The sequence below is a fragment of the Arachis ipaensis genome, chromosome B06, assembly GCF_000816755.2.
Source record: "Arachis ipaensis cultivar K30076 chromosome B06, Araip1.1, whole genome shotgun sequence".
Classification (NCBI taxonomy): Eukaryota; Viridiplantae; Streptophyta; class Magnoliopsida; order Fabales; family Fabaceae; genus Arachis; species Arachis ipaensis.
In genome coordinates this window covers 31,035,362-31,049,156 of record NC_029790.2, presented here as the reverse complement: position 1 = coordinate 31,049,156, position 13,795 = coordinate 31,035,362, and the positions used below count along the sequence as shown (strand labels likewise).

Genomic DNA, 13,795 nt, shown 5'->3' with positions numbered 1-13,795 from the left:
TGTTGTCCCTCAAGCCCCCTTGGTACTTAATACATTTTCAACTCTCATAAGACTTCGAGATACCCTGACATACCCTAGAGAACCTACAAAGGTCCTCAAATCGACTAGTATAATCGGCCACAGCCAGTGAGCCTTGCTTCAGTTGCATCAGCTCCAACTCCCTTACTTCCCTTATAGATTCAGGAAAACATTTCTTGTAGAAAGCATCTGGAATACATTCCAAGGAATGTCGGAATTCTGAAGCTACAGTAATTGGCATTCTCCTTGCCACTAGTGCTGAGCCTCTCCTAAAAGTTGATACGCTACAAACTCTACAAATTGGTTAGCCGGGACATGCTAAGTTTGTAACGCGCGCTCTATAGCTTGGAACCAATTGTCTGCTTCCGTAGGGTTAGTCGATCCTCTGAAAGTTGGTGGATAAACCTTCAGAAACAAATCCAAAGTCATTGGAGCACCTCCCAAGTCATTACCATTTCCGTCTCCATTTCCATTTCCATCCCCATTTTTGTTTCTGTTTCTCGCCGGTTGCCCCAATTTCTATACAGTTTGTAAGGTCACAGCAGCATTCGCCTCCATGGTATTAGCCAAGTTGGCCATCGCCGCCATGAACTCGGCATTGTTATCGGCTGGTCGGTCATTCTCAGTTCCTCCCTGTGTACGAGTACGACCTTATTCGCGAGTAGCCATTAGGGTTCTTGTCTACACCAAACAGTCGATATCAAGGTGATCAGTCTCAATATCAAAAGACTAGTGACTCAATTATCCCAAAAAGGCACTCACAAACAAGCATGCTATGTAATATCAAGCAGATAACCCAAATAGCATCAAAGAAAAAGACACAGAGTATGCAATGAAGCACAATCGGTCCATCCCTCAGGCTCATGAGGACAAACTGCTCTGATACCACTAAATGTAACATCTTAATTACCCTATGCCTTACCTCATGCCGTAAAGCAAAGGTTAATCAGAGGTCACAACAATCCTAAGGCTTATACATAAATATATATGGAAGGGATAATAATTCTAGAAGCTCGATGAAGGAATAAGCTCAAAAACAGAGTTACAAAAGTGTAAAACGTTCATATGAGCTATAAACTTAAGGCAAAAGATAAAGATATAAGTGATGCACCACTATTTCGTGGTACATTTTGTACTTAATTGAGTGCATTTTATCCACTAAACTCACATTTATTCATATAATTCGCATGTTTTATATTTTCCTTCCTAATTTTGTGCTATGAATAAAAACATGCTTCTTTGCCCTTAAATTTGCTAATTTTAATCCTCTCTTATTACCATTCGATGCCTTAATATGTGTGTTAAGTAATTTCAGGGTTTATAGGGTAGGAATGACTTAGAGAATGGAAAGGAAGCATGCAAAAGTGGAAGGAATACAAGAAATTGAAGGAATTGCTAAGCTGTCAAGCCTGACCTCTTCGTACTAAATTGATCATAACTTGACCTATAGAGGTCCAAATGAGGCGGTTTCAGTTGCGTTGGAAATCTAACATCCGAGGTTTCGAAATGATATGCAATTTGCCATAGTTGCCATGCTGTTAGGAAATGCGCATGCGTGATATACACGTATGCGTGACACGCGCAGAAGACTATCGACGCGTACGTCACGCGTGACATGCGCCACATGTAGAAATTGAAGAAGACACTGGGAGTGATTTCTGGGCTATTTTTGGCCTAGTTTTAAGCCCGAAAAACATAGATTAGAGGCTACAGAGTGGAGGAATCAAGAATTCATTGACACAACTTTCATTGACATAATTTTAGGTTTTAGATGTAGTTTTTTTAGAGAGAGAGGCTCTCTCCTCTCTCTAGGTTTTAGGATTCTTAGGTTTAGCTATTTTCAATTTCAGATTTCTATCTTAGTTTAATTTAGTTTCTCTTCTACTTTTTGTCTTAGAATTTTAGTTTATCTATTTCCCTTGTTGATTACTTTATGTTGCCAATTTAGTTCATGAATTCTCATGTTAGATTTGATTTTATATTTAATACAATTTGAGGTATTTCATGTTTATTGCTTCTTCCATTATTTGTTATCATTGATGCTTACAATTGGTTGTTTAGATTTTATTATCTCTTATTACTTTTCTATGCTTTTATGTTGTGCCTTCCAAGTATTTGATAAAATTCTTGGGAGGATTTTAAGTTAGTTTTTCCTATTCTTGGCTTTGGTTGAGTAATTAGAGACTCTTGAGTTATCAACTCCTTTGTTGATTGATAATTAAAACTGGCTAGTTGATTTGGATCCCTCTAAAGCTAGTCTTTCCTTAGGAATTGACTAGGACTTGAGGAATTAAATTGATTTATCCACTTGACTTTCCTTCATAATTAGAGGTTAACTAAGTAGGAGCTATGGACAATTCTCATCACAATTGATAAGGATAGCTAGGATAGGACTTCTAGTTCTCATACCTTGCCAAGAGTTTTCTTAATTGTTAGTTTATTTTCTTGTCATTTAAATTCCTTGTTCAACATTTAAAAACCCAAAAAGATACTTTTCCATAACCAATTATAAGTACACTTCCCTGCAATTCCTTGAGAGACGACCCGAGGTTTAAATACTTCGGTTTAATTTTATTGGGTTTGTTTTAGTGACAACTAAATTTTTGTATGAAAGGATTCTTCGTTGGTTTAGATACTATACTTGCAACGAGGATTTATTGTGAAATTCTATACCATCAAAAAATCCGTTCATCAATAAGATAACAAAATATAAGTATATAAGAAGATATAATAGTCATAAGGAATTAGTCTCAGCCCGCGAAATTTAGGCCGACTAGTGTATACAGACATACAGAGTTTTGAAGGTAAAACAGCTTATACAATATCTCTCTCAACTGTAAGCCTTTAAGGAAAATCTAAATATAAAAAGTGAGAGAACAATTCAAAATAACCAAAAGACTCCAAAACATGATAGAGGTCCTCCGCTCTGTCACCATCAAGCAACTCACCAAGCTGGGTTGCGACTTGCATATGAAAAATAACAACAAAGTATGGAATGAGAACTGGAGGTTCTCAGTATGGTAACAGTATCCAGTAATGTAAGATATATGACCCCGGGACATCAGAGGCAATCCTAGAGCTTCATATCAATCATAAGATTCAACTTAACGCATAACTAAAATTAAAACCATAACTTTAAATCCTTTATGAAACGGGGTAACTATCCTAAGGGATTTCTAACTATTAGTTCACTGCTGTCCCACAGCCTTCACCAGCCTAACTGCCATGCGATCCCATCGCCACCGCCTTCCGAACCTACTCAATCCCAGTAGAAAACACAAGTAATAAAAATGCAAGTAAAGCACAAGTATAGCATGTATATCAAGAAATTCAAGAAACAATTAATCATGTTATACAATTAGGTAAGCAATTCAAGTTGGCAAAGCAAACAAACAGATAGAAGATTGGTGCAAGAAATTGACTCCGCAATATTTGCACAGATAGACCGGCAAGTGCACCGGGTCATCCAAGTAATACCTCAGGTGAGTGAGGGTCGATCCCAAAGAGATTGTTGGTTTGAACAAGCAATGGCTATCTTGTAGATCTTAGTCAGGTAGATAGAAAATATAGTTGTTGTAGAAAATGCATAAAAACAGGATAAAGATAGAATTACTTAAGTGGTGTGAAATCAATGATAGGAGAACAGTAGAGGCTTCGGAGATGCTTCCTCATTCTGGATGAACTTTTCTCACTGTAACACCCTACCACACAGAGTCTTATGCTTAAGTCATAAAATAGAGGTGGCGAGATATTACGACCTCTAAAAATAAAATTTAGTATGTATAGTATTGGCAAAATGTTTATAACTAGGAGCCTTAAAGAAAAAGGGGTAAAATAAAACCGTTTAAATCGAAAAGCGCAACATTTCGATCGATAACGTGAACGAGGAAATTAATGGATAAGCTAACACGACAGGTTATACAAGAGAGTGCAAAAAATACAAATATCAAGACTCAAAACTCGATTTGCAAAGATAACCGGCGCGAGCATAAAAGTATACATACATATACAAGGGAACTACCCAAAAGACAATATACAGATCCTGTTTCTCCAAAATTACCTCTAAAAGGATATAATACAAAATGTATATATAGTGAAGAATATAAGTATCTAAGCAAAATACATCAATCAAAATAAAATCCCAAGATACTAAGGATCTTCGCCAAAAGGAAATCTCCAGCATGCCTCAGCGAGGAGCCTCACGTCCTACATCTGAAAACCACAAAATCCGCATGGGTGAGAGCCGGAGGTTCTCAGCATGGTAACAGTACCTAAATATGTAACATGTAATGTCCTGGGAACGCCGAAGGCAATCCTAGAACTTCCAGATTTATAATCAAAGCATATAAATACAACCAAACCATAAGAAAAATGAAAACAGGTGACTAGCTTAAGGATCTCCAGACTAACTAAATATCCCTTTTCCAAATCCTGCAAACCTCCCAACCGCCAGCAGTAATAGACATGCAAACACAAGTATATCAAACAAGGAAATGCACAAGTAGGAAGCAGATAAGGTAATTAGTCAATTAGCAGGTAATAATGCAATCAATTAGGCATTCCAAACAAATCACATATAATGCATATGATGCATGCCTGTCCTAGTGGCTGATGAGTCTCATTTCTCAGTTATAAGGCCAGTCCGACAAGTTTTGGTAGCTAACCATTGGACTGTCCCTCTGTCGTGCATCCCCAACTGGAGTTATCCACAACATAAATATCATGTATATATCCAACACCCTCACTGGTGTATGTTTATGAGGGCGAGCTCATCCGGAACTTTCACAGTGTCTGGCCACACTTACTACATAGGGTCAACAGAGTATCGAGTCTCCACCTGGAGCACGTGGTGGCTAGCCACTGCTTTCACCTAGGGAAACTCGTATCTCCGATAGGTGGAGTGCAAACAATCATAATATCAACAATTCAATTCAGCATATATGCATTTAATCACAGCCATACATTAACATTCATCTCAGCCATCCAGCTTTCAATTCATACTTTATAATTAGCCTTAAATCATCATTACACACAGCCATTCGGCTTATCTCATACTCAGCCACTCGGCCCATATCATATACCACACTCCACCATCCTCCTCAACAACTCATATCATCATCTTTCATCATAACTTATCATAACATTCCCTTTCTTCATCCACAAGCTACCCTCTTCCCTAGCTTACTCTCATTCGCTAGGTATTCTATATCAATTTAAGATTTAAAGGATGAAATTAGGGGTTTACAAGTGTGAAATGATGCCTCGGAAGGTCGCAAGCTTGTTGGGAATGCAAATGACTTGAAAACAAAGCTTTCGAAAAGAACAGGGTTGCGTGCGTACGCACAGGGGTGTGCGTGCGCACGCCCAAAAGCATTTTCAGAAAGTGTGCATGCGCACAGGCTTGTGCATACACACAGAAACTTAAATTTCCAGGGTTGAGTGCGGCACAAGGTGTTCTAGCGCCATCAACCGTATGGCATTCCCAATGTGTGCATGCGCACAGGTCTGTGCGTACGCACAGCTCGCAAAGCTTCGTTGGTTGTGTGTACGCACAAGGCGTGCTAGCGCTCCCATCAGTGGCCCTGTCCCCGTGTGTGCGTACACACAAGGCTGTGCATGCGCACAGGTCCAAACTCCCGCGGGGTGTGCGTGCACACAGGGCTGTGCGTATGCACACAAACCAGAAATCACAAATTCTGCAGATTTTGCAGAATTAAGATTTTTGGCCCAAACTTCCGAAGATCATATCTCCTTCCACAAAATTTAGATTTTCATGAAATTTAAACCATTTTAAAGCTTATGAAATCATCTTTCTTTTGATATAAAAATCATCAATTTCCGAAAACAATAGCCCAAGATATGATCCATTGAAGTTCATCAAAATTCCATTTTTACCAAAACTTATAAATTCCCAAATTTCAATGCATACACTTCCCAATCCATTCAAACTCAACCAAAAACTCAACCATCCCAACATCAATCGTTTCCAAAACCCTTTCAATCATCAACCTACCAATTACATCATATTTAATCAATATCTCAATTTAACAAATCTCACCTCATAATCAACATTTCATATCTCAATTCAATAATCAACTTTCTCTCTCTCAATTTCCAAAACAAACAATCAATTTCATTAACTACCATATATTTTCACATGTCAATATCATACTCCAAAAAAAAACATGCTCATCAACAAGAGCTTCAACCTTTTCATCAATTAAACATATCAATCCATATATCCATCTCAATCCAATTCATTCATCAAATATATCAACTTGTCACAATCCACTAGCCTACGTTTTCGCAACCACATTACATTTTAGATACAGAAAACCGAAACCATACCTTGGCCGATTCTCGTTCCACCCGGAACACCTCTAATTTCAACTTTCAATATCTCCAAAGCCTGACCAACAGATTTCCTAACATAAAGCTCCTTTTCAAGCTTTCCAAAATCACCAATCAAGCTCCAAAACACACATATATAATGCCTAAGCCACATTATCACATCAAAACACAATAACTCAATACCCAATACCTCAAATTCAACACTTTCACTAGGGTTTGAGACCCCTTACCTTATCCAAGGGTCAAGGGAGCAAGAACAAGCCTTCCCCTCAAGTTAATTTAATCCTATAACACAAAGGAGCTGAAAATCTCAACATTTTTGCCCTAAATTTTCGAAACCAAGAGCTGAAATTCAAAGAAGAAAACGTTTCTTACCTCAAGATTGATTGTGTAGATTTTGTAGAGCTCGACGCTATGGTCGTGTGGTCTCAAACGGTGCGTCAATCGGAGCTCCGGATCAAAAGTTATCAACAATGGAAGATTGAGGTGAATAGGAGCAAGGGTTTCATGCTCTTCCTTCCTCCCCCAAGTGTTTTCAGCGTGTGTTTGAAATGGGGGAGAAGAAGGGCTGTGCCCTTCATTTAACTGGGCATTGGGCTGAACCAAGGGCCCAATACGGGTCCGGTTGGCCCGGTTTGGCCAGTTCAGCCCAATCTTGGGCCGATTTTTTTAAAATTGTGTCGAAATTCTCGTATTGAATTTTCCTACCACATTAAACCATAAAAACCTCATTTTCTCATTCTCTAGAACATATTTTAATTTATGGGTTAATTAGCCATTAATTAACCGACTTTTACATTCTACCCACCTAAATGGGAATTTTGCCCGCAAAATTCGAATTTAGTTACCTGGAAATAGGCGTGGGTAGTCTGCTCGCATCTCCGACTCAAGTTCCCAAGTGTGCTCCTCAACACCGGCTCGACTCCATGCCACTTTCACTAATGAAACCTCTTTTCCGCAAAACTTCTTACTACTTGTGTCATCAATCCTGACCGGAGTCATCGGCAGAGTTAAGTCTTCTCTCAACTGAACCGATTCTGGTTCTAACACATGGCTATCATCGAGAGTATACTTCCGAAACTGCAACACGTGAAATACGTCATGTAGGTTCGAAAGGTGAGGTGGTAGAGCTATCTGATACACCACCGGTCCAACTCTCTCAAGAATCTAGAACGGACCGATGTATCGGGGATTTAGCTTCTTCGTCTTAATTGCTCTACCTACTCCTGTTGTCGGAGTAACCTTAAGGAAAACATGGTCTCCTTCGCCAAACTCTAAGGGCTTTTGCCTCTGATCGGCGTAACTCTTCTGACGACTCTGAGTAGTGAGCATCCTATCTCTGATTTTCTTAACTTGCTCGGTAGTCTCAGCTATCAATTTCGGCCCTAACAAGCTCTTTTGTCCAGCTTCATACCAACATAGCGGAGATTGGTATTTCCTCCCATACAGAGCCTCATACAGAGCCATTCCGATGCTCGCATGGTAGCTATTATTGTACGCAAACTCCACTAGCGGCATATAGCGATCCCAGCTCGCCGGCTGATCTAGAACACAAGCCCTCAACATATCTTATAGGGTTTGGATCGTCCTTTCGGATTGACCATCCATTTGAGGATGGTAAGCTGTACTTAAGCTCAAACGGGTTCCAAAGGCTCTCTGAAATGCACCCCAAAATCTTGAAGTGAAACAAGGATCTCTGTCAGAAATTATAGTTGTAGGCACACCATGAAGTCTCATAATCTCCTTTATATACAGACGTGCTAACTCCTTAAGAGTATAGTTCATCCGAATGGGTAGAAAGTGAGTCAACTTCATCAGCCAATCCACAATTACCCAGACAGCATCAAATCCGGTTCTAGTCCTCGATAATCCCGACACAAAATCTATCGCAATGCTCTCCCACTTCCATTGCGAAACCTCCAAAGGTTGCAACGTCCCGAAAGGTCTCTGATGTTCAATCTTCACCATTTGACAAGTTAAGCACTTTGAGACATATTCCGCCACATCATTCTTCATACCAGGCTACCAGAACATAGCCTTCAGATCGTGGTACATCTTAGTACTCCCAGGGTGAATAGAAAATCCGCTTTTGTGTGCTTCCTTTAATATATCTTGCCGCAAAGTCCCAACATCCGGCACAATGATCCTACCCTTTAATCTCCACAATCCATCTTGATCCCATGACATTCTCTATTGCTTCCTTTGCTCAATAGCTGGTAATACCTTCGGTAACACATCATCGTTTTGATGAGCTTTCAGAAGTTCGGATTTAAAATCACTTGAGATTTGTAACCGGCTCAAACACAGAGTTCCAGACACTTCCTGAACACTGATCTTCAAACTCTCGAATGCCTTGAGAAACTCCTCTTCTCGAAGCATCATCCAAGCCGCATATAATGACTTCTGACTTAGCGCATCCGCTACAACATTCGCTTTTACCAGATGGTAATTCAACTCGAAGTCATAGTCCTTCAGTAACTCCATCCACTTCCTCTGTCGCGTATTAAGCTCTTTCTTTTTAAAGAGGTATTTCAAGCTCTTGTGGTCAGAGAAAACTTGGAACTTAACTCCATAGAGGTAATTCCTCCACACTTTTAGCGCAAACATAACCTCAGCGAGCTCCAGGTCGTGCGTTAGATAATTAACTTCATGAGGCCTTAGTTTCCGTGAGGCATACGCCACCACATTCCGGTGCTACACTCAGCACGCACCCCAGACCCTTTAGCGAGGCATCACAATACACCTCAAACGGTTCATTCGGCTCGGGTAACACCAACACAGGCGCAGTAGTTAGCTTTTGCTTCAATGCTTGGAAAATTTCCTCACACTCAGAAGTCCAAACAAATGGCACGTCTTTGCGGGTTAACTTGGTCAATGGCAGAGCTATTTGTGAAAAGCCTTTGATGAATCTCTGATAGTAGCCAGCTAGACCCAGAAAATTTCTTATCTCAGTAACTAAGGTTGGTCATCCCTAATCCATCACTGCTTCTACCTTAGAAGGATCTACAACTATCCCCTGTTTACTCACCACGTGACCCAGAAACTTCACCTCACTCGTCCAGAATAACTTGGTGTACAATTTCCTCTCCTTCAGAATTTGTAACACGGTTCGCAAGTGCTCGGCATGCTCTTCTTCGGTCTTGGAATAAAGTAGTATGTCATCAATGAAGACGACAACGAACTTATCCAAGAATGGGCGGAAGATTCTATTAATGTAATCCATGAATACTGCAGGAGCGTGTCAACCCAAAAGACATTACAGTGTACTCGTAATGACCATAACGAATCCTGAAAGCGGTCTTAGGGATGTCCTCATCTCCCACTCCTATCTGGTGATAACCGGATCGTATATCAATCTTGGAGAAAACCCTGGCTCCTTGTAACTGATCCATGAGATCGTCAATCCTCGGCAGTGGGTACTTATTCTTTACTGTGACCTTGTTTAGTTGCTTGTAATCCACACAAAGCTGCATACTCCCGTCTTTCTTCTTCACCAATAACACCGGTGCTCCCCACGAAGAAACACTAGGGCGGATAAAGTGCTTGCTCATTAAGTCTTCCAACAGAGTCTTGAGCTCAGCCATTTTCAAAGGCGACATTCTGTAAGGGCCAATCGAGATTGGCCCTGTCCCAGGTACCAGCTCAATAGCAAATTCAACCACTCGGACAGGAGGGAATTCCTCAATGTCATAAGGAAACACCTCAGGAAATTCACAAACAACTGGGATTTGCTCTAAGCTTTGTTCCTCACCCGACACACTCGCAGCTAATAGCATAACACCTTGACATTCCTCCCCTGAACAATTTACTACCACATAGTTCAAGTAGCAACCATTCACCACAACCGGCCCTTCTGATCCTTTCGGCATGAAATGCAATGATTTCTCAAAACAGTTCAACAAAACACGATTCTTAGATAACCAGTCCAATCACAAGATAATATCAAGACCGGTCATCAGCAAACAGATAAAGTCATGAACAAAATCTCGTTGTTTAACCCTAAAAGAAACTTGCAAACACCCTAACCTAGTTATCATGGCTTCATGAGCAGCGTTATACACCTTCAGATCATAGCCCAAAACCACAATCCTCAGTCCTAACTCACTAGCCTTCTCAAATGCAATGAATGAATGTGATACTCCAGAATCAAATAAGGCATTTAAAATCCGACCAGCCAATTCACAGTTACCTCGGATAAGTGTCTTGGACCCCTTGGCACCCACAGTGGAGGTAGTGAACACCCGACCAGGCTGCTGTGCTCTCCCAATACCCTGTCTCTGCTTCTCTGGATAGTTGGAGACTTTATGCCCCGGCTTACCACATGAGTAACATAAACCCCAACCGGCTTTACACGGAACACCAGGATGGTGACTCCCACATCTAGCACAAGCCTGCTCATTCAGGGGTTGCTTCCCAAATCTTTTCCCCAGAGCATTGTTGTTGTTGGGCCTTCTGAAGTTATTCTGACCCTGAGTCGTCTGTGGCACGAAGCCTCCCCGCTTGAAAGGCAGACCTCTAGGAGCAAAACTCTTCCCTCGGTTTTGTGGGAATGGTCCCCCCTGACTTCCTCTCTCTGCAACTGCCTTCTTCACACACTCTTTGGCAATTCTGCTCTTGTTTACCAACTCGAAAAAAGTCCTGATCTCCATAGGCCCTACGGAACTGTAGATATTGCTTCAAATTCCTCCTTCATACTTGATACACTTCCACTCCTCGAAGTCTCCCGGAGCTCCTTGACACATGCGGGAGAATCTGAACAGCTCCTCAAACTTGTCTGTGTACTCAGATACAGACATAGTACCCTGCTTCAGTTGAAGTAGCTCAATTTCCTTTGCCGTCTGGGCTGAGTTCGGAAAGTACTTCTTGTAGAATTCCTCCTGGAAGGCATCCTAGGTGATAGGATCATCACCCTACTATAGGAGACGTCGGGTTCCCTACCACCAATGTGACGCTTTCCCGGTGAGCAAATAAGTGGCAAACTTGATGCACTGCTCTTCAGGTACCAACTGTGTTTGCAGTGCTCGTTCCATAGCTTAAAACCAAGTGTCGGCCTCTGTCGGATTGGTGGTTCCTTTGAATTTTGGTGGATTAACCTTTAAGAAGGTCACCAACGTCATCTGACCTTGAGTCCCGTTTCTGCCATTGATGAGCGGATAATTTATACGCTTTTTGGCATTGATTTTAGTATGTTTTCAGTAGAATCTAGTTACTTTTAGGGATGTTTTCATTAGTTTCAATTGCGTTGGAAAGTAGACATCCAGGGCTTTCCAGCAATGTATAATCGTCTATACTTTGAACGAGTTTAGATGACGTAAAAGGGCATTGAACGCCAGTTCTACGCTGCTGTCTGGAGTTAAACGCCAGAAACAAGTCACAAACCAGAGTTGAACGCCAGAAATACGTTACAACCTGGCGTTCAACTCCAGAAAGAGCCTCTGCACGTGTAACATTCAAGCTCAGCCCAAGCACACACCAAGTGGGCCCCGGAAGTGGATTTATGCATCAATTACTTACTTCTGTAAACCCTAGTAACTAGTTTAGTATAAATAGGACTTTTTACTATTGTATTAGACATCTTGGATTGTATTTTTGATCCTGTGATCACGTTTTGGGGGCTGGCCATTCGGCCATGCCTGGACCTTTCACTTATGTATTTTCAACGGTAGAGTTTCTACACTCCATAGATTAAGGTGTGGAGCTCTGCTGTTCCTCAAAGATTAATATAAAGTACTACTGTTTTCTATTCAATTCAACTTATTCCACTTCTAAGATATTCATTCGCACTTCAACCTGAATGTGATGAATGTGACAATCATCATCATTCCCCATGAACACGTGCCTGACAACCACTTCCGTTCTACCTTCGATTGAATGAGTATCTCTTAGATCTCTTAATCAGAATCTTCGTGGTGTAAGCTAGATTGATGGCGGCATTCATGAGAATCCGGAAAATCTCCGTGGGATCGACCCTTACTCACGTAAGGTTTATTACTTGGACGACCCAGTGCACTTGCTGGTTAGTTATGCGAAGTTGTGAAGATATGTTTAGACCATGGTTCTGTGCATCCATTTTTGGTGCCATCGCCAGGGAATCAATTTCGAACAATAATTCACAACCTGAGTAACAATTTCGCATACCAAGTTTTTGGCGCCGTTGCCGGGGATTGTTCGAGTTTGGACAACTGACGGTTCATCTTGTTGCTTAGATTGCGTAACTTTCTTTTCGTTTTCTTTTCAAAAAGTTTTCAAAAGTTTTTCAAAAAAAAAAAAATTTAAAATAAAAATGTTTTCAAAAAAAAATATTTTTTTTCTTCAGAATTTTTAAGAATGAATTCTAGTGTTTCATGAAGCATGTTAAAGCCATGTCTAATTCCTCTGTAGGGCATGTCAGGCGTGTCATGTCTGAGTTACATACTAAAGCTTGGCTGGCTATTAAGCCATGCCTAACCCTTTGATTGGAGCTTTAGATTAAAGAGCATAAGATTCCTGGAATTCATATTAAAAATTTTGGAATCCTTATTTTTCTTTTTCAAAATGATTTTCGAAAAAATTAAAAGAAGATACAAAAAAAAATTTCATAAAATCATAAAAATCAAAAATATTTTTCATGTTTCTTGTTTGAGTCATGTGTCATGTTATAAGTTTGGTGTCAATTGCATATTCATCTTGCATTTTTTGAAAAAAATTCATGCATTCATGGTGTTCTTCATGATCTTCAAGTTGTTCTTGGTAAGTCTTCTTGTTTGATCTTGATGTTTTCTTATTTTGCATCTTTTCTTGTTTTACATGTGCATTTTTGCATCCATAGAGTCTAAACATGAAAGATTTCTAAGTTTGGTGTCTTGCATGTTTTCTTTGCATTAAAAATTTTTCAAAAACATGTTCTTGATGTTCATCTTGACATTCAAGGTGTTCTTGCATTCATCACATACTTTGATCCATAACTTTCATGCATTGCATCATTTTCATGTTTTTTATCTCTCATCATAAAAAAAATTCAAAAATCAAAAAAATATCTTTCCCTTTTTTCTCTCATAAATTTCAAAAATTTGGATTGACTTTCTCAAAAATTTTTAAAAATCTAGTTGTTTTTATGAGTCAAATCAAATTTTCAATTCAAAAATCTTATCTTTTTCAAAATCTTTTTCAAAAATCAAATCTTTTTTCATTTTTCTTAGTTATTTTCGAAAATTTTAAAAATATTTTTCAAAAATCTTTTTCTTATCTTTTACATCATATTTTCGAAAATAACATCATCAATTAATGTTTTGATTCAAAAATTTCAAGTTTGTTACTTGCTTGTTAAGAAAAATTCAAACTTTGAGTTCTAGAATCATATATTGTGATTTCTTGTGAATCAAGTCATTAATTGTGATTTTTAAAATCAAATCTGTTTCAAAACTAATTTCAATCATATCTTTTCAAA

At 39.6% G+C, this 13,795-nt stretch overlaps 1 protein-coding gene across 1 annotated transcript; it reads right to left on the bottom strand.

Moving 5' to 3' along the window:
- On the bottom strand, positions 10,299 to 11,018 carry LOC107646831. The gene has a single exon (XM_016350981.1). It carries the CDS (start codon positions 11,016 to 11,018, stop codon positions 10,299 to 10,301), a length of 720 nt encoding a protein of 239 aa, XP_016206467.1.

Bases quoted from the DNA above. Each gene is read 5' to 3' on its own strand.
- LOC107646831 (XM_016350981.1), bottom strand. From the start codon at position 11,018: ATGGAGATCAGGACTTTTTTCGAGTTGGTAAACAAGAGCAGAATTGCC.